At 37.6% G+C, this 20,484-nt stretch overlaps 1 protein-coding gene across 2 annotated transcripts in view; it reads left to right on the forward strand.

Annotated features, from left to right (window-relative positions):
• The first annotated feature begins 2,851 nt into the window (after positions 1 to 2,851).
• The window catches only part of LOC127635838 (dihydropyrimidinase-related protein 2), a 33,868-nt gene continuing 16,235 nt past the window's right edge, over positions 2,852 to 20,484 (forward strand). Inside the window, exons 1-7 of one of the 2 annotated variants that reach the window (XM_052116082.1) lie at positions 2,852 to 2,938; positions 3,328 to 3,610; positions 4,874 to 4,876; positions 18,529 to 18,617; positions 18,892 to 19,076; positions 19,911 to 20,075; positions 20,246 to 20,307. In XM_052116082.1, the coding sequence (XP_051972042.1) occupies positions 3,359 to 3,610; positions 4,874 to 4,876; positions 18,529 to 18,617; positions 18,892 to 19,076; positions 19,911 to 20,075; positions 20,246 to 20,307 (756 nt within the window). In that variant the 5' untranslated portion in view covers positions 2,852 to 2,938; positions 3,328 to 3,358. Of the gene's footprint in view, positions 2,939 to 3,327; positions 3,611 to 4,873; positions 4,877 to 8,620; positions 8,903 to 18,528; positions 18,618 to 18,891; positions 19,077 to 19,910; positions 20,076 to 20,245; positions 20,308 to 20,484 lie in introns of those variants that run through there. The other variant, XM_052116081.1, reaches the window with a different exon arrangement.

The raw sequence follows: 20,484 nt of genomic DNA on the forward strand, positions 1-20,484 counted from the left end.
TAAAAAAAAAAACAATAACATGTTAAGATGTTTTATTGATTTTACAGACCCCGCTTTTAAAAATTACCCCACAAGACATCATATACTTTTCTTTAGTAACCTCATTTATGCAATGAATAATCCTGTGATTGTTAAATTTTTCCTCACCACCACTTACTGTGTGCATCATTATTAAAGCCACATGCATAATTATGTATTAAACCTTTGCAAATAACTCACATAGACTTAGATTGAAGTCATATCTAGGGACCAAAATATCACACAGCTGTTGGGGTGAGCTCTTAGTACATAACACCCTAGAAACCAAATAGAATTGTGCTAACAACCACTCAGAACAGCTACGCAAGTTAAGCTCAGTCGGCAGCATTTGTGGCATAATGTTGACTGCACAAAAAATTATTTTGAGTTGTGCCCCTTTTATTAACCAAAAAACTAACAAACAAAAGCAAAAGTCTGAGTCACAGTGAGGCACTTACAATGAAAGTGAATGGGGCCAATCTGTAAACATTAAAATACTCACTGTATTAAATGTATAGCCACAAAATTAAACAATATGTGTGATAACTGGATTTAGTGATAAAATCGTTTACTGACGTTTTCTGTGTAAATTTAGATCCAATTTTACAATTTGGTTGCCATGACGACATAAAATTGTAAACCCTAAAACAAGGATTTAAACAACTTCACAGCTCAAATAATGCACAAGTTATAACAGAAGAATGAATATAAGTGATGTAATAAAATAATAAGCTGCCTTTAAACCCTCCAAAGAATTTGCCCCTTTCACTTCCATAAAAAAAAAAGCAAAAATCGAGTTTACAGTGAGGCATTTACAAAGAAACTAAGGACGAGTCAAATAATTTTTTGTGGTAATCACTGAAAATGTAATGAGCACCACAGTGCCAATTATGACAGTCAATAATATGATATCTGTCGAAATCCTTCATCCATCCCTAGACTGGTTTGGCCAAGAAAAAAGAAACCAGAAACCTATACCACTGAATCCATCTCACCCATTGATTTTGAGTGAAATACTTCACAAATTCATTTGTACTGTATTCTCAGGGTTTTCTACATACATTTATCCACACCTAAGTGGTTGAAAACCAAGTTAACAACACTAAAAGGGTTATTGCTTTTGTGAGTTTACCTGGTTTTAATTTCAAAATCAATTTTAATGGACTGCAGATCTGAGGTCTCCTCAGTGCATGACTCAACTGCCCTCTATTGGCAGAGATTGGAAATGAAGGGTGTGCCTGGATGAATAATGACTAGAAAGAAGATGGATGGATGGATGGTGAATGTGTGTCATCAGTATTCCAAAACATCGTGGGATCTCTTTATGCATTCGTCTACAACTATAAATCTGTTGCACAGTTAGTATCAGTCAGGTACATCAGATCATGACTGTGGTGCAGAAGCCAAATCTGATGAGTCAGCAATGCTGCAACATGCAGGGCACAACACCATTACAATTAGGCCTATCTGTCATTTTTGTGATTTCCATTTGAACTATATTCTGCATATTTCAGAGGTTGTTCAGTAGCATCCACATTTGTTTGAACTGTAACTGCATTCTGTAGTGCTTTCTGTCAATAGCTTCCTCTTGAATGTTGGTTGTCCTACATCTTTTTCTGTCTAAGAACTTTGTGTGTAAGACTATTTAAGTAAACAGGACTATACTTTGAGTTTTACATTACAATATTAATGCCTAGTAACCTTGGGCTCCCTCCCAGTAACCCATGGCAACCTTACAACCTGTTGGAGGAGGAGCTACAATTGAATTGTCCTGTAGTGATTGGCTGAAACAGGTGTCCTGAGGTTCTGTAGTGAATGACGTCAGAAGTGTGTGTGTGTGTGTGTGTGTGTGTGTGTGTGTGTGTGCAGTGCTTCAACAACGCAGGACCATTATCTAAGCTACACAATGACCCCTAGGGACCACTCTGTTAACCGGAAAGTGGTTTGGAGAAATGTATTAAATATGTTCACTCTTTACTGCATCAGTCATACATGCATTATTTATGGGATTGATCCTTTGTTTCTTTCATTACCCAGACTATCTTTCTCTCTCTTCTCCCCTCAGTCCAACAGTCTGCAAAGACTGTAGCCAAAGCACAGACTCTTTTATTCGCGGGTTAGGGCACACGTTGTTGTTATGGAAACTGGGATTTTGGATCTATTATTATGAGGCCGCTTTGGAGAAGTGAAAATAATGGTCTTGTGTCTGCACTGCAACTTGGATTGTTCACAGAAATATGTGCTGCCGCCCAAGAATCTTTTATAGGCTATATTTAGTTATTTTTTTATTTTATTATTTTATATATATTTTAAATAATTTAAATATAAAAGTTAAGCTCAATAGACAACATTTGTCACATAATGCACAATGCAACTCGTCCCAACTTTTATTTACAAAATAAAATAATAATATTTTTTGTAATTTCTTTTTTTTTAAGGTTTAAAGTAAAAATGTGAAGCATATAATGTTATTAAAGCACTTACTATAATTCTTATGTTATTTAGAACATCAATATAAAACATTGAATTAAAGCTCGTCAGTGATTCGTCTCAGATCTGGCATGTGGTGCTGAAAGGACAGCGCCCTTAACTTTCAACCTGCATGGGCGTGGCTCTTCAACTAGGCTACTCGTGGAGCAATTATTCCACCACCACACACAAAAAAAGCAATTGTGCAGTCATTCATTCAGTAAACCTAATATACATATTTGTCTCCTCATATATTTACCATTTCAACGTTGTTCATGGACGTGTTCAACAATCATGTTGTCTATGTCAACAATGGTATCGCATAGGAAAAAAGAGCCCTCAGATATGGACACATTGCATCTTTAACCCTCAAAAAGCCACATCACTTCCGTTGTTTCACTTCTCATCCCTCCAGCAGAGCGTCACCTCATACAGTGTTCTCACATCTACGGTAACATAATCTCTGAATTTACTTCAATCTACAATCTGACATCACTTTAGTATGCTACATATGTTTTTTTGTTAAATTCCTCAGATAATGTATCAAATGTAATACATTTAACAGTTTGCGTTATTTGCGCACATTCTTAAGGTTTTGTGTTGTTCAACAGATTGGAGACAAATTGTTGTTTATAAATGAGTAAGCAAAATTTTCTAATAGGGTTTTCAAAAGCAAATTAATATGTACGGTTGAATGGTAATGAAACCCATCTTAAAAGAGAAAAAATAGAGAGAGAGACCAAATAAGAATCATATCGTCTGACCATACGATGCTGTTTCTAGTGTTGACAGAGAATCCTCCTCTGGTCTAATAGGAGGTTTACATGCCTTTGCACACAGAATAGTTCTCTAACAGAATTCACTGAGAGAAATGTCTGCCACCGGAGATGTCCATGCCTTCTTCCAAAACATGGGGAGCTCCAGTCCCAACCAGCCGCGGCAGAAATTCTGTGGCATGTTCTGCCCGGTGGAGGGTTCGGCAGAGAACAAGACGCTGGACTTTGACTCGCTGTCCTCAGGGAAAGGTCGAGTGATAGAGAGGCAGAATGATATCTCCAAAGCACGAAAGGTGGAGATCAGAAGAAGTGCCGGTAAGGAGATTCTCCAGAACCTAAACGACGAGGTAAGGGCTTCAGTGATAGTGCACTGTCATGCGGGTGGAAACACCTATTTGAACAGTTGCATTAGAGTGGCTGATTTTCACCATTTTAATCATCTGTCATTATTATAATGGCAATCAACCAGTAAAATATTCACTATTATGTGATGAATGTTTTGATTTAATAAACATTTAGCTTCGAGTATGTTGATATACTTTGATCTCCAAATTGTTGCTTAAATAAGGGGAAATTGCTTTGCTTCTACTCATGTACAGAAACTATATACATAATTGCATATCATACAAAAGAATGCAATGCAGTGGTCAAGTGGCCATCAAGTACTTTCCTGCAAAGTTGCAGACTGATGTTGACTGTTCTCACAGTGAAATTGGAAGAGTATGACTTTTGACTTTTCTTTAGCTAAAATCGGTCTTTGTTTACCAAAATTCACTGCCCCTAGTGGCCAAAGCGGTAAGTGTTGTTGGGCGTATGGGCATTGTGAGCTCCATTGTCCTGCACTGATAACCCTAATAAGTTAACTGCACTCATTTGATTGAGTAAACTCCTTCACTCAATTCCAGTAATGAGTAGTGGGGTCTCTCAAAACTTGAGTATTTAAGTTCAACTTAAAGTTTATCTTGTTTTTCAAGTAGAGTGAACGTAGCTATTTCAGTTGAGTTAACTGCAAGCAAGTAGACTTAACTCAGATTTTAATTTAAATATTGTAGTTTCTATTTTGTAAATTTTAACTGAATTGATTCAATTTTAGATCAAACAACAGCACAGCTCAAATAAAGCTGATAACTGATTCTGGGTCCATTATTAAATCATTATTTACAGAAATGCATATATGCACTTCAGCTGCACATGCACAAAGAGAACCGAGATAGTGTGACCAGGGTCCAACTTGACCAAAGAGACACAGATCACCCTAATTGTGACATTACACCAAACAACTGTTTGCAACAAAGCATAAATAATAAACAAAAGAGCTAAAATATTTATTTATTAACAATTATTTAAATTCCCCAATCTGTTCCCTCTGACCAAGGAAACATAGTTCAAGCAGCAAGGGATTGTGGGTATTCCCCATAGCCTCAATCTTGTACTCAAGAGTTTGAGTTCACACTTCAAATCTTAAGTCTATGGATTTGTAAGAAAAATAAGTTCTATGAACTTAAATACTTGAGTTATGAGTCCAAAACTTGACATTTCAAGTAATAATACAGTAATGACAACTTTAGGGTTTACAGTGTGGTGTAATGTCCACAGAGGGGCGCCAATAGCGAGTTGTGTTCAGCTGCACAGTCTATAAGAGGAATGCATATTTTATAAGCTTTAACCCCAAATCTAACCATCAGTGAAGTAAAAATGGAACGTTAGAGGGAAATTGCAACCTCCGAATCATGCTGTTCACTGACTATGCAATGCTATTATTTCCTGATTTCAACTCGGATCTGAACCTTGTTCACCCACGCTGTTGAAGCAACACACTTCCGGTTGCAGCACAAGGGAAGGTTTAAATGCCGGAGGCGATGCAAAAATGTCTGGTTGGAGACAGTGCTTGTCGTTGAGTCAGCATAATGTGACCGATCCTACTCACTAAAATCAGTTGGGTTAAAAATGTCCCAAAACATAGCCCAATGGTGGGTTGATATAGCACCGACCCATTGTTAGGTTATTTTAACCCAATGCATTGAGTAGCAAGTTTTACCCAATAAATTGGGTTATAAAAGAACTCATTTTCATTAATTAAGTAAATGGTTGCAATTGTGTTATCAATTTACTTAAAATGTGTCATTAAGTTACTTACAATCATGTTTCAATTTACAAGAACCACCACAAATAAATAAGTCATAAATAAGTAGGCAATGGTGTAACATTGCTGGCAAGGACAAAGATGATAGAGTGACGAACCCAAGTGCAGTTTATTAAACAAAAGTGAGATCCAAAAACCCTAACTAGAAACATGAAACATAAACATGAACATGACTAAACTAGACTTGATACAAAAAAAACATGACTTGACTAATTCTTGAATTGACTTGACTTAAACAAAACAAAACTACAACAAAGTTACATTAACAATACTCCACAAAGGACAATGGCAAACATGAGGGAAAAAATACATTGACATGGGTAACAAGTTAACTAGAACGCCAATGAAAATACAAGACTGAAAACAATATAACAAGACAATGAAACATGAACCAATAACAAGACAAGACTAATAAACAAGAAACCAATGAGAAAAAAACTCATGAAACATGGCGGGAACAGGATAATCACATGACTAGACAAGGAAGTGAACAAATTTCAAAATGAAGGACCTGAAGACATGAATCAAACTAACTTTTCAAAATAAAAGACACGAAAAACAGGAACCAACAGAATAAACATGACATATCCCCTCCTCTTAGGGGCGCTCCCGACACCCCAACACATGAACAAAAACAAAATAAATATGACATAAGTCCAGTGTTCTGTACGGACCTGGGGGGCGTCTTGAGGCGTGGCGAGATAGGGCGTGGGGCGAAGTCCATGAGGGGGGGGGGGGGTTATGAGAGGCTCGAGGAGCGGAGCCAAGGTGGAGTCGTAGGGATGGAGGTGGGGCTGGACTGTGGAGCAGAGGCGGGCCTGGATCGGTGAGCAGAGGTTTGCTTGTGACTTGGCATGGAGCAATCTGGAGCTTGGCTGAGACATGGCATGGAGCAGGCTGAGGCGTGGCTGTGACATGGCATGGAGCTTTTTTTTTTTTTAAATTAATGTTCCACAAGGTTCCATGAATGCATCACATCCTATTTAAAAAATATAGTTAACATAAAGTGAATTAACAACTTGTAATTTCAATTTCAAGCAATGGGCTTCATTAACGAGGCGATCACAAAACGAGCCAGGCACCTTCCTGCAATGGTAAAAGAACACCATCAAAAATGTTGCTGCTTTTTGGCATTAAAAAGTCACGATAAAAGTGATAAATGTCATGACGTGAAAAAAGTCATAACCGTCGTGAATTCAGGGTTGCAGAACTATCTGATTAGGCTATCACCCAATGTCATGTAGATGCTGGCTGTTGTTTAATACAGGGATCGGCAACCTATGGCACGCGTGCCAGCATTGGCACACGGAGGGGTAATCATTGGCATGCCAGCAACGGCGAGAGAGGAGTAGACTATATTTATTTAAATTCCGCACCTGCATTCCAATCTACATCTTGAAGTAATCCTTCCTCATGATTATGCAGCGTGTTTTCATCAGGTGAATGGGAAGCTAAACACTATTAAAATGTGATGAGACTGAGCCATTCCGGATAATGAGTCTTAAAGCCGAGGCAATTTCTTTGCGCATCGGCCAAATATATGAAATATTATATATGATTTTTTTTTTTTTAAGTGTCAGGATGAACACAGAAAGTGAGCGGGGGCATCTAATAGTTTCTATGCCACAGTTTAAAATATGCAGGATTAAAATAGGCAGCAAGTATTATGTCGGTAGCCAAATGGGCAGCGATACAGCAGACCCAAAATTAAGGGGAAATTATTTAATTAATCAGCTATTATTGTATGTTGATAAAGAAAATGAAAAGTGTTCATATAATGTGATATTATTAACTTACCTCTGTATCTTCTGTTGGCAGTGGCACTGGTCGACCGTTGAAATTTAAAATGTCCTCGCGAGACCAGTTTTAACCCAACTGGGTGCGTGCGTTATTATAGAAACAACCTAATAAACGTTAGGAATAACCCAACAGAATGACCCAATATGTTTAACCCAGCTATTGGTTAAAATAAATAACCCAACATTTTTTGGAGTGTAGGGTTACCCGAAGAAACGAAAACAACATGTCAATCACATGTGTGATTATGCTGCAAGAGATATCAGAGATGTGAATCACAAAGTATACATTTTTGCAAGCCATTCCATCATCACCAAAGTATATGCAAACTTATTTTAAGGCTTCTTGCAAATGAGTATAATCGCACATTGTTTTAAGGCATTAGTATCTACTACTGTTGTAAACCCTTCTGTTCAGGTCAGGGATGCAAACATGAACTTCACTGGTTATCATAGCATGCCAAGTTTTGTACATTAATCTGCAGATCTTTTTCACTGGTCTACTTAAAATGTACAAACTACTAAATTAAGTTCAGTAAAAACTGATAAGCCTGTGTACTAATTTTCACCCTCCAGTTCTCATTCCTTTGAGCCCAATATGCAAGAGAGTCATTTAGAAACTGTTAAAACCCCATAAGAGCCTGCCTATTTTACCTTTAATATCCAGAATTACCCTTCTCGTTCTCATAAACTATTATAAAGAAAATGCTATTCTAATACTGGTCTGTTTTCTAATTCTCTGTACCATTTATTTAAATGTTGTTATTTAGGGTAGATGCATCTATAATGGAAATGACTTGAAATAACATGATAGAAGGGTCTAAAAAACTACTGTCACCCACCCTGCAGCAGGAGGTGGTTCTGTTTTACACGTGTGATTTTCTTACTGATTGACCTTAATGACTGCAGAGATCAATAGTATGGTTAGATCTTTGCATTAAGACAACATGAAGCCATATATTGAGCAGTAGCCTTTGCGTTTATGTATACATGTGTTTTAAGCAAAAGATTGCATTAAGTGATTATTGAGTTTCCTTTACTTCGCTTAAAGCAATGCACAATAATTCCAAGGTCCATATAGATCCATATACATCATCGTATGGCTATTTGTTATCATTATGGTCATAGTGAGTATAGGCACAGAAGAAAACAGTTTACAATGAAATATCAGATTGTAGAGGCGGGTTAGATTTGGATAAGAATATTCAATCAGAACTTGCATTAAAAATGTATTTTTATTGCTATCTATTATATCAGCTTTGGTTTTATAACGCAAACAGTGGTCGTGTGACATTGCAACCATTGTCTGAAACACCGGTCACCCTTTCTGGACTCGGGATCAGGACTCTGGGAGGAGCCGCAGGCTGTTTAGGGCGGGGTTGTGCGCATGCGCACTGCTCTCCGTTATGAAAAGCTCTGGTTTTGTCTGAGGCAGACTGGGTGGACTTGGTGCATTAGTGGAGAAAGGGAGAGGAGAGGAGATATTGGGCACGGGTCCTTTGTCCTTCATTTCTAGCGCTTTTGCCTTCTCCATTGGCCTCTTGATTTCTTTAGGACCGCAGACTTGTCCTAGAACAAGCCATTTCCCCTCCCAAAGCAGATCTTTGCATCCATTATTGCAGTGATAACGGTTCATCAAAGGGACTAGAGGATAGAAGATGTCTGGCTATCAGGGCAAGAAGAATATTCCCCGCATAACCGTGAGTTATGGAATATCTTCTTTAATTATTTTCTACGTATAAAGCGTGTTTAGAGACATTTAAACTTGTTGTTGTAAAAATAAACGTAAGCTATTTGACATTGAAATGCTCCTAAACAGGGATCCGAGTTGGAAACCCTGTTCGCAACAGTTGCGAAACGACTCCTAACGCGTAGATTAAAATAAGCTGACCAGGTGTTCAGAGCCAGTAAAGAAAAAAAAATAAAAACACAATTAAAAACTTGCCGGTGCATGTGACTTGATGTCGTTAGTTGTCAAATGCCAGTACCGCAGCTAGGGATTGCATTAGTAGCCTACTGCTAGAGGCCGTTCACACGAACACGTTTTTGCCTCCAGCTTTTCAATTGTTACCTAAACATGCATAATGTGACTCGCTGTTTTTTTCAGCGTCTTGCAAAGGAGTGCCGCGGTTTTAAGACGTGTTGTCAAGTTGAAAAGAACTTCAGCTTTTCAAAACGTGTCTCAAGACACCTGCATTTAGCATTTTAACATTAGGGCGTGCTCGGTGTGAACGGCCCCTTATGGGATTCACACCCAATCTGCATGACAAGCGACGCGACAAGACTAAACGCTCCCGTTATAATAAATTAAACCGTACAGGCTACAAGCGCGTCCTTAATTCTGCTTGCGGACAACATGTTGTTGTGCGCGTGAAGTGTAAACAACTACGTTACGGGCGTTGATTGTTGAGTAGCCTATAATGAACGGTGTAGTTTTGTTGCGTCGCGTTGCTTGCTCGCTGTGTAGATTGGGTGTTGCTATTCAAAGTGTTACGTTGTATAATGAATGATTCAAACCAAACGTTTGCATTCAAATAGATAATATAAGAAACCACACATTCTTAATTCGTTTGTATGATGTGGACAAAACGCACAGGAATGTCTCCGGACATGCTGTGGTGACACGGCGACGCTCTTTGTTAAGACTGTCAAGGCTCATCAACTGCCAGCGCTAGTAGGAAATTGGGGTCTTGTTCAAGCCGCATCGATGGACTGGTTCCCACAGAAAATTCACTGGGTGAAATGAGAGAGGATAATGGAAAATAAGCACAGCAAATGGGGAAAATTATTTAATGTCCTTCCTCAACCTACTACCTTGATTATAATGGATTTGGAAACGGTAGGAGCAGTGGACCTGTGTGTTTCTGCCTTACATCAATCCATATCTTGAAACAATTCCAACCTCCACTAGTCCTTTGACTCACAAAAGAATAGATATTGTCATGCTCCCCCACCCCTCTGAATATAACTTATCTTTATGTCATCACAATCTTTCCTATTAAATAAACGTTTTGGTAGTATTTTTTTAATAATAATGTGTCATAGCACAGTCGAATAGAGCTTTCACTTGGCTCTGCTGCTGGCGGGTGTGCCTTTGTTTCTTTTTCAAAGGGAGCACTTTTAGTCTGGCTTAGGAAGGAGCTGTGGGGGAGAGCTTTAGGACACCCTTTTAGATTCTCTGAGCAATGCTGAATAAGAATTAGGTGGGTTGTTGTTTCCATCCGGCATGTTATGGAAACCGCATTCAGCTAATCTTACTGATCTAAGTGACTGGAGACAAGCCAGTCCAAGACTTCATCCCCAGCATGTGCAGAATTGTATGCAGAAAAAAAGGATTTAAAAAATGCAGCTAAGTCACCATATTTTCAGAGAGGAAAGAATGTATAAGAAGGGGAAATATGCAAGAAGAATGACAAACTAGAAGTCAAACATTGCATGGAGATACATGCTTGAGGATTTAGTCAAAGCTGTCTGTGCCACACCCCTACTACAGTGGCTATCATTCAGTGTTGCATTTGTGTCACATCAACAACAGTTACAGTAATCCGAAAGGAATTCACATTTGAAAACAGGTCGGTCAATTGACATCAAATGCATCCTTGATCCAGTTATCTCTTGGTTTATATTTTTACTTGTTGCATCTATTCTCACTGTAGTTACTCACAGCTTGGCTTCTTCAGTCATCACTCCCTGCTCTCTTTGTACTGTAGTGGAATTCATGTTCAATGGATTGCACACTGTGGACCTCCCAAGCACACTGCAACCAAAAGACCCTGAGCATAAATATCATCCTCTGAAAAGCTTCAGCACAATTCAGTGAATTGTTTTGGCAAGAGTTGCCGAATTCGAGAATATTTAAGAGCAAGTGAAATGGCTGAGAAACTCTTCACACAAATACCCTATACATTTATGGTTTGACGCCACCAAATATCCAGCTTAATCTGATTTTGAAACCATTCTAGGTTTATTAAATTTGTGCACACTGTATTTCCTGTCATCTTTCCTCCCGCACAAATAGACACAGGCGTGGTTAAAATACACACATAGTTCACACACTCAAGCATATGGCCGAATGTCTGGTCTGATGTCGGGTTGCTGGAATGGTGAATGGGGTGGGTCTTGGCGGGCCAGCTGCATTGGTCAGCTGCGCAGACAGGCGGAGGAGGGTGACACCTTCTTGGGCCTTATTAAAGATGAATGTTAGCTTTAATTCACCACCTGCCTGTTCACTTTTAGCTTTAGTCATGAGGTCATATTTCTGTACACTACTTTTATTTTCATAAATTCATTGAATACATGAATCACTTACTGGTATTGTTGCATGGACACTTATTAATGACTTAGTTTGCTGATACCGATAATAGCTCTTTTACATTCTTCTTTACATTTTTATTTTATGTTTCGGCATTAGACCTAGTGTTTTGCTATGACAACAGAACATAAACCCATAACCCATACAACGACTGTAAAAATGACGATTTAAGCAATTGTACTGCTCAAAAAATGGATGAAATATAACAGAAGAATTAAAGTGCTTTTATAAAATTACAAGTTTGACATTTCTGCCTTTAAACTCCCCCAAAATGGGCCCTATTCACATCCATTGTAAGTGCCTCACTGAAACCTAGATTTGTGGTCTTTTTTCTTTCTTTCTTTCCTTTTTTTTTTTTTTTTGAAGACAAGGAGGGACGAGTTGAAATCATGTTTTGGTGATATAGTTGCTATGGTGTAGAATGCTGTCATTCCAATGAAAACCCTCCACAGCCCTGTCCTCTTGTTACCATGGCAACCACAGCAGTTCCAGCGCAAGAGCTGTCCCAGAATGCTCTGCTGTTGTGTCTCATTTTCACCCCCACAAAGAGCACAATCTCAGCTCTGACTCATACCAAACATTCTGCCAGGAATGCGTTTTCCTACCCATCACATTATATACAGGATTTCCCCATTCATAACAACTTAGCAATGAGCTATTTTTGCCCCTCAAAGAAGAAAGTGCTTGCTAGTGGTCTAAGTTGCTAGTATTTCAGGCTAATAACATGACTGCACACTAGGGCCAATCTCAGAAACACACTTTCAATTTTCATTTAAGAGGATCATATGGGGATCAAGCTGGCCTCTGAGCCAGATTCAGGTTTCACAAAAACTGTTTACAGGATAGAAATGCAAGTAGTTAAAATCCAGAGCCTGAAAGCCAGTCAGCATGGATCATAATGCCTGCAAGGCTCTTTTTTTGGAGATAATTCCTTGAGTGCAAATGAATGTAGGATGACTCATTAAGCATCACTATATTGGTCTTTCCTGCTTCAAGCCTCAAATTTGAGACTCCTTATGGCTCATAAGTCTACACCAGTGTAATTATTGTTAACTGAAACTCATGGTGCAAAATACAGTGGGTCAAATTGGCCAAAAATTGGGCTTCTCAGACAACAGGAGCACCCCCTAGAAGGCTAATTTGTGCATTCTTTCAGGAATCTGACATCTCATTTAAAATTGTGTGACAAAATTACTTTACAAAGTACAAAAATTATTTTAACAAAAGTAAAACTGGATATCCCCAAAAGTCAATGTGTAATTCGCACCCTTGGAAAATGAAAACGTTTATGTAAATGGAATAATAAATAATTAAAATAAACATACAGTAACTGGAAAAACTTAAACTGTGGTAAATATTTTCATAAGTAATCTAAAATAAATAAAAGTAACCATAACATTAGTTTTAGTTTTTGATACACAGAATATTTTTTGGATCATTGCAATGCCCCAGTTTTCATGATACATTGTATACATTTAATTTAGTATATCTCTTTAGAACACTTTAAATACCTAAAAAAAAAATAGATTCATGTGGGATAGTCTAAATGAACTGGTCTGATTAATGTCAAAAATCTTATTTAGCATCTCTAAATCAATGGAAATACATTAGGTTCCATGAACAAAACACATTTTAAGGGTTAGAATCAGTGGTGGGTAGAGTAGCCAAATACTGCACTCAAGTAAAAGTGCAATTATTTAAAAAACATTATTACTCAAGTAGAAGTAAAAGTACTAACATAAATAATTACTTCAGTAAGAGTAAGAAAGTATGCACTTATAAGAGTACTCAAGTAGTGTGTAACTCATTACTTTCACAAATGGCATAATAGATGTTTACTCCCCTATATTCTATTACATGATACACATTTAACATGTCTTACAGAATTATTATTATTATTAATGGAAATTCTGTCATCATTCACCATCATGTTGTTCCAACCCCGTATGACTTTCTTTCTTCCATGCAACACAAAAAGGAGAGTCACTATTTACTTTCAGTGAATGTAAATATATATATATATATATATATATATATATATATATATATATATATATATATATATATATATATATATATATATATATAGAAAGTGAATGGTGACCAAGAGTAACCTAACATTCTGTCTAACATATTTTGTGTTCCACATGATGCAAAGCCTCACAATGGTTTGGAACAACATGAGGGTAGATAAATGATGACAGAATATTAAATTATGGCTATCACTTTAAAGAGATAGTTTACCCAAAAATGAAATTTCTCTCATCATTTACTCACCCTCATGCCATCCCAGATGTGTATGACTTCCTTTCTTCTGCAGAACACAAATTCATATTTTAAAAGAATATTTTAGCTCTGTAGGCCAAAATTGTGATGCTCCAAATAGCACATAAAGGGAGTATAAAAGTAATCCATAAGACTCCAGTGGTTTAATCCATGTTTTCAGAAGTGATATGATAGGTGTGGGTGAGAAACAGATCAATGTTTGTCATTTTTTGCTAGACAGCAGGGGGAGATATGCAGAGAAGAATGTGAATCACCAAAAACACAAGAAGAAGAATGTGAAAGTGATCTGTTTCTCATCCACACCTATCACATCGCTTCTGAAGATACTGATTTAACCGTTTTATGGATTATTTTTATGTTTGTTTGTTTAGCTTTAAATGTTGCCACCCATTCACTTGCATTGTATGGACTTACAGAGCTGAGAAAATCTTCTAAAATCTTAATTTAAGTTCAGCAGAAGAAAGTCATACATCTGGGGTTGCATGAGGGTGAGTAAATAATGAGAACTGTAATTTTGGTGTGAACTAACCATTTAAGGGCTCTTGTCAGATCTGGATGAATTTGTCAATAAGAAGAGAGGTTTGGAAACATTTCTAGTAATTATTACAGTGAAAACGTGAAAATGTCCCACAAGGACATTATATATAATGCTGAAATATAAACCAAAGGAAGATTATGCTTTATTAATGCCTTCTTTTGCTATTTCATAGCTTTTAAAGTCCTGTGTGGATTCTTATTTCAGTGTAATTACAGTTTTCAGTGTCATAAGTATTTAGATCGTTAGTTCTGTACAGCAGTACCACCGCTCTCTAAATACAGAGTACGCTCCACTATATAGTGCATAATTCAAGTGTCTGCTATTTTGTAGGAGTGTCTGAATTCTGAGTGAGCCACTCGTTCCCTACTTTTTTTCACTCATTCTTACCCACAATGGCTCTAATTTCAAGTGTACATTTGATATAAACTCGACAATGGTTAATTTCCATCAATCCACCACAGGGAATATGTACGAGATGGGAGTTTACTGCTTCCTTCACTCCTGCAATGTTTTATTTCATGCTGAATGTAGTAAATTACTTTTTGACAAATCATTACTGGATTAAAATAAAATAATAACATATAGAGAGACAAAACATACAGATTAATTTGTATGAAGGGTAAGTAAATGAAAACTGCTTATGACATGCGGGACAAAGCACATTGATATATTGCTGCACTGATTTAAAGCTGTAAGCTTAAAAACTGATGTCATAAGAGCCCAGTTACATTATCACCCTGCAAATTACCATCTCATTACACAGAAAAGCCCACGTTAGAATTAGAGCCAAAACTTACCTCAGTGTGCCGCCTGAAGTTGGAGCTGCGACTTTAATCTTGAAATATCAGCTTTCTTGGTGTTAAGGCATTGCATGATTGCATTCACTTTGAAGAGTTTGATGCGGCTGCAGTGAGTGAGAGACTGTCTGTGAGAGTGCACAGCTGTGAACTTCCGCTCTTGTAAAAGTCCCATTCAATAATCTCTCAATAAATTACACATTAATTCAAATTAAACCCAGTAATGTAACGACAGTAATGCCACACATTGTAAAGTAAAATAAAAAAAAAAATATTATAAATTTACTTGAGTGAGAGCAAAAAGCACCCACTTTTAAACCTACTCTAAAAGTAAAATTTTCCCCCAAAATTTTCGCCCACTTACTCAAGTAAATGTAATGGAATAAATGTAACGTGTTACTACCCACCTCTGGTTAGAATAACAATTGCAGGTTACCGCTTTTTACAGTGTAGGTTAAAAAGTACTTACAGTAGACAGCATGTAATAGTTCAGGCATGTTTGGCAAGCCTACCTTGCTGATATTGAGAACAGTACAAAACCCAAAATGACTTATAAATAACTGATGACATGATGTTCACAAAATACATAATCATTTATGGCAAACAGTGGTCAAACTGTGGTTCAGAGCAATAAACATTCCGAGCAGAACACTTCCTGTGAGCGTGTGTTCCCAATATGTTCTCATGCACTGTGATTCTATGGAAAAGGTCCAACATAAGCAATAATCCAGGCACAGAATCCTTATTTTTTCACAAACTTCCTCTAATTATCATTATTACATTTACATTTATGCATTTGGCAGACGCTTTTATCCAAAGCGACTTACAGAGCCCTTATTACAGGGACAATCCCCCAGAGCAACCTGGAGTTAAGTGCCTTGCTCAAGGACACAATGGTGGTGGCTGTGGGGCTCGAACCAGCATCCTTCTGATTACCAGATTACCAGTTATGTGCTTTAGACCACTACACCACCACCACTCATTATGACCTGTTTGATGATGTCATAATGCTTTAACTCAGCATTGATTGAGGCCAGTGGCTGTGTTTGGTTGAGCTCTCAAGGATATATTATATTTTGAATGGCTGAATCCACTTTATGTAGTCTGCCATTTTTTCATAATTCCTCAAAACAAGACCTGTTTGATGATGTCATATGGTCAAGTTGTGCACAGATACAGAGTAAACAGATAACAGTGATTTTCGAGTTATGTAATGTATGTTATTAAGCAGCTGTTCGATGTGGCTGACCGCCTGAGCCACTTGCACTGTCCCAGAAACCCCTCAGCAAAGAACTGCCATTTGGTTTTCAGTAAAACTGCATCTGATTTGTTTTTTCTACATGTTTTTCTCTGTAATATTGCCTTGAGATGTGTAGTAGGAAATGTCAGGTCACTGGAGGATTTTCATTCATCACTAAATGAATCAGGGCCGAGCTTGGGAACTTACCCAGGGCCCCATGTTGCTGGGTTGCCAACAAGCACGCAAAGAGGCAGAAACCAAGACAGAGCCACCTTTGTCCCAGGACGATGCAGAGGGCCTTGTGACGGGAATTGTTCCATCTCTTCCCTTTCATAAAAATTAACGTTCAACTGGGGCCTTGTGTGTAAATAGAATCCAGAGTGGCAGTGTCCATACCAGGGTGTCTATTCAACTGTTTTACTCTTAATATTAAGAGCTGTAGGGAAAGATGTTTCCCTCATTCATTCATTGCAATGTGGTTGTAGACCACAGTCAGAACTGGGTGTCCTGTTAAGCCTTGAACCAGACACTTAGACCTAATCAGGGATTCGTTGGGAGGCGGACAGCTGGGAGTAATGTCGCGGGGGTGGGGGGGTTGGTCCCACTAAGGTTTTGTGTTGAATTGCGGGTCCCACTAAGCTTGTGTGTGGAATTGCATACTTCAGGGCCACCATCCTGCAGAGTTGAGTGCCAACCCTTATCAAACATAACTAACAAGCTATGCAAAGTCTTCAGAATTACTTAAGAACAGGGGTGGAACTAAACGCTACAGGATGGTGGCCCTCCAGGACTGGATTTACTGTAAATACTCCTGGCCTACCCATTGGGGTGGAGGAAAAGGATGCCCACACATACAAATTTAATTTTTTATGATAACAGTACCATATACTAAAATGAACAAGTATAGGGTAGATACGGTTAAATTGTGTCATTTTGACATTGAGTGGTGCACACCAATACTCTGCCAACAACCAAAAATCTGTTTATTAAAAAGGTCAGACAATGTAATAAACCCATGTTTACATTTATTTACATTAAATCATTAGATTATTCTATGTTTTTGCTGTCAAAACGAAAACAGTCATGCTCAAATTGGATAAGCCGGTAAGAACACCAGTAAAGGTGTTTACATGCATTGCAAAATCTTGGTAATGGGCAAAGATCTACCTGTGTCAATTGTTTATTACCTTGTTTATTAAAAGAAAATTGTTTCAGCTGTTTACATGATCTTACACATTGATGGCTTATTAGGCATAATCAGTTTAAGATCATGCATGTAACATGCTCAATAAGATTGGTGTGTCAAATATTTCAATTGTAAAAGTAGACTGAATGGCCTGATTTCACCTTACCTCTGATTGACTTCAGCCAGATATCAATATTAACTGGGATACCTTTGGAACAGCATGTAAATTGTTAATGTAAAATGTGTTTTATGTTTTAACATCTAAAAAGAATCTTGTTTGATTCAAGTCAAAAATACTATTGAACATATCTGAATCAACCTGAATACAATAGGTTCAACCAACAAAACTGAGGTTAAATCAGATAGAATTAGTTCCTCAAGTTAATTATTACAGGTTATATTACTTTTTACAGTCACAACACATTAGCCATGAAAATATTACAGTTTTTAATTAATTTTAGCTCAGCTTGTTGGATTGAAGCAGTATCTTTTGCAACACATTGCATCATCTAAGCTAAGCACATTGTAGCGCAATGACAGATACGTGTTCCATGGTGAACATATGTTTATAATAGTGAAGGCCACAGAATTCACTGATGCTCCTTATAAAGAATGTGGCTGATGCCGCAATGGTGCTTGAAGCCTCATTAGTTTATTTTATTGGTCCTGGTTAAATTTGCACATTTTGTTATGTTACATTTTATGTTACATTTTAGTGGGGAGACTAAATTTAATTGGTCATTGAGAAACCCATTTCAGCCGACCACAAATCTGAATGGTGGTTGCCGCCCTGCTGGCCAATGTTTCTTTTTGCATACTAATCTTGAGTGTTATTACACCTGTTATTACACCTGTTAACACTAACACCTTGGAACAGTTCTTAAGTGCTGTGTCAAGGTGAATAGATACCTTCTGCAGCATGTATACTTCAATATGATACTAACACAGTTTTTATCTCTCTCTGCAGAGTGACCGTCTCCTGATTAAAGGGGCTAAGATTGTGAACGACGATCAGTCGTTCTGTGCCGACATCTATATCGAGGATGGCTTGATCAAGTAAGTTTGAGAGCTAACAGAATTTGATGATTCTTTTTTTTTTTGGGGGAACTATTCCTTAGTTCAATACACATTGATTATAATGTTCTTTTATGTTGAGTTTGTTGGCACGGAAATCCCCTAATATCATTTGACATTCTTCTAGAATCAGATGAAATAGCTTGGGCCCAATACATATGAAATAGCTTAGACCCAATTTAGTCAAGATTCATTGAATTCACCAAACTGTATTTATGATAATGTTTTTCAAATCTCACTCTGGTCTACTTTACAGACAAATTGGAGAAAATCTGATAGTGCCTGGTGGGGTAAAAACCATCGATGCTCATGGGGGCATGGTGATGCCAGGTGGCATTGATGTGCACACACGCTTCCAGATGCCCGACAGGGGCATGACTGCAGCAGATGACTTCTACCAAGGCACCCGCGCTGCCCTGGCTGGCGGAACCACCATGATCAGTATGTTTGACTTGAGACTTGAGGGTGGGCTCTTTTGACTTGGGCGAGTAAGCAACCTTATAAAAATGCACTAAAAACCACTTAGCAGCCTTCTTTTTTTGAGCTTCCATAAATCATATTCATATCTATTTTATGTTTAATATCACAGGATGTCTATTTCTTTGTTTATTACTAGACAAATTAGTACTATATTCATACAAATTACTACTACATCACATTGATTTTCTGTGTGAAAATGGTGAATTATTACTATTCCATTAGTGTGTACACATACTATACTACATATTATACATGCTATTTCTTACTCAAGGTGACTGATGTTTCAGTGATTGACTTTATTTACATTTGACTTTGCTATTTGATGAAGAAGCAACATGGAAGTAAACTACAGCAAGTGTAACACATGAACAGTATGATATGGCTAATACTGATATGATGTAAGTTGCATGTCTATTTAGAATCAAAAGGTGTCTGAGTATATATATATATATATATATATATATATATATATCTTATGTGTAGCTTATGTTTATGTGTAGCTTGATCTCATAAAATGTACAAAATGTAGTTGTAGTAACACTCATTCAATGAGACTAGGTTGGTAGCTCACTATGTGTTTGACAGCCAGTTGTGTCATGAAATATTTGACATCAAAATATAGCATAATATGTTATTTTCTGTTCATTTCTAATTGTCATGAAAATGTTTTTAAAATTTGGTACTATCTGGGCATTTTTTAGATACATTTGTTATCGATATGCATTTTAGGGTTAATGTGTAGAAGCTTCTTAATATCCACCTAACCACTGTGTGTATATTTGTGCATGTAAACAGTTGACCATGTGGTGCCTGAACCTGGGACGAGTCTGATCTCTGCCTTTAATCAGTGGCGTGAATGGGCGGACAGCAAAGCGTGTTGTGACTACTCCCTTCATGTGGACATCACCGAATGGCATAAGGGTGTCCAGGAGGAGATGGAGGCACTCGTCAGAGATCATGGTAATCTACTGCCAGCTTTTACTCATTCGAACATCTGTATCTGCTGTGCAATCTACCAGAATTAGCGTTTACTCCATCAGTAAGGAATTTTACTGCTGTGCTGTTTAACCTTATGTCTCATAGACTCTCTCATTTCCCTCTGTAATTTCATACTCTGTCTTTGTCTGCAGGAATTAACTCTTTCCTTGTTTACCTGGCTTACAAAGATGTCTTTCAGCTCACTGATTCACAGGTATAAATTCCTCCCTGACCTACTTCAGGTTATATACCTAAAGTTGAGTTGTACCCACATACTTGTCTCTTAAACATTTTACAATGTAGATGACATGTTTTACATCTTTATGAGAATAAAAACCTGGTTATCCGCATTATTTTGAACATAATGCCATGGTGATACCGTCTTTTTGAC

The sequence above is a fragment of the Xyrauchen texanus genome, chromosome 43, assembly GCF_025860055.1.
Source record: "Xyrauchen texanus isolate HMW12.3.18 chromosome 43, RBS_HiC_50CHRs, whole genome shotgun sequence".
Taxonomy (NCBI): Eukaryota; Metazoa; Chordata; class Actinopteri; order Cypriniformes; family Catostomidae; genus Xyrauchen; species Xyrauchen texanus.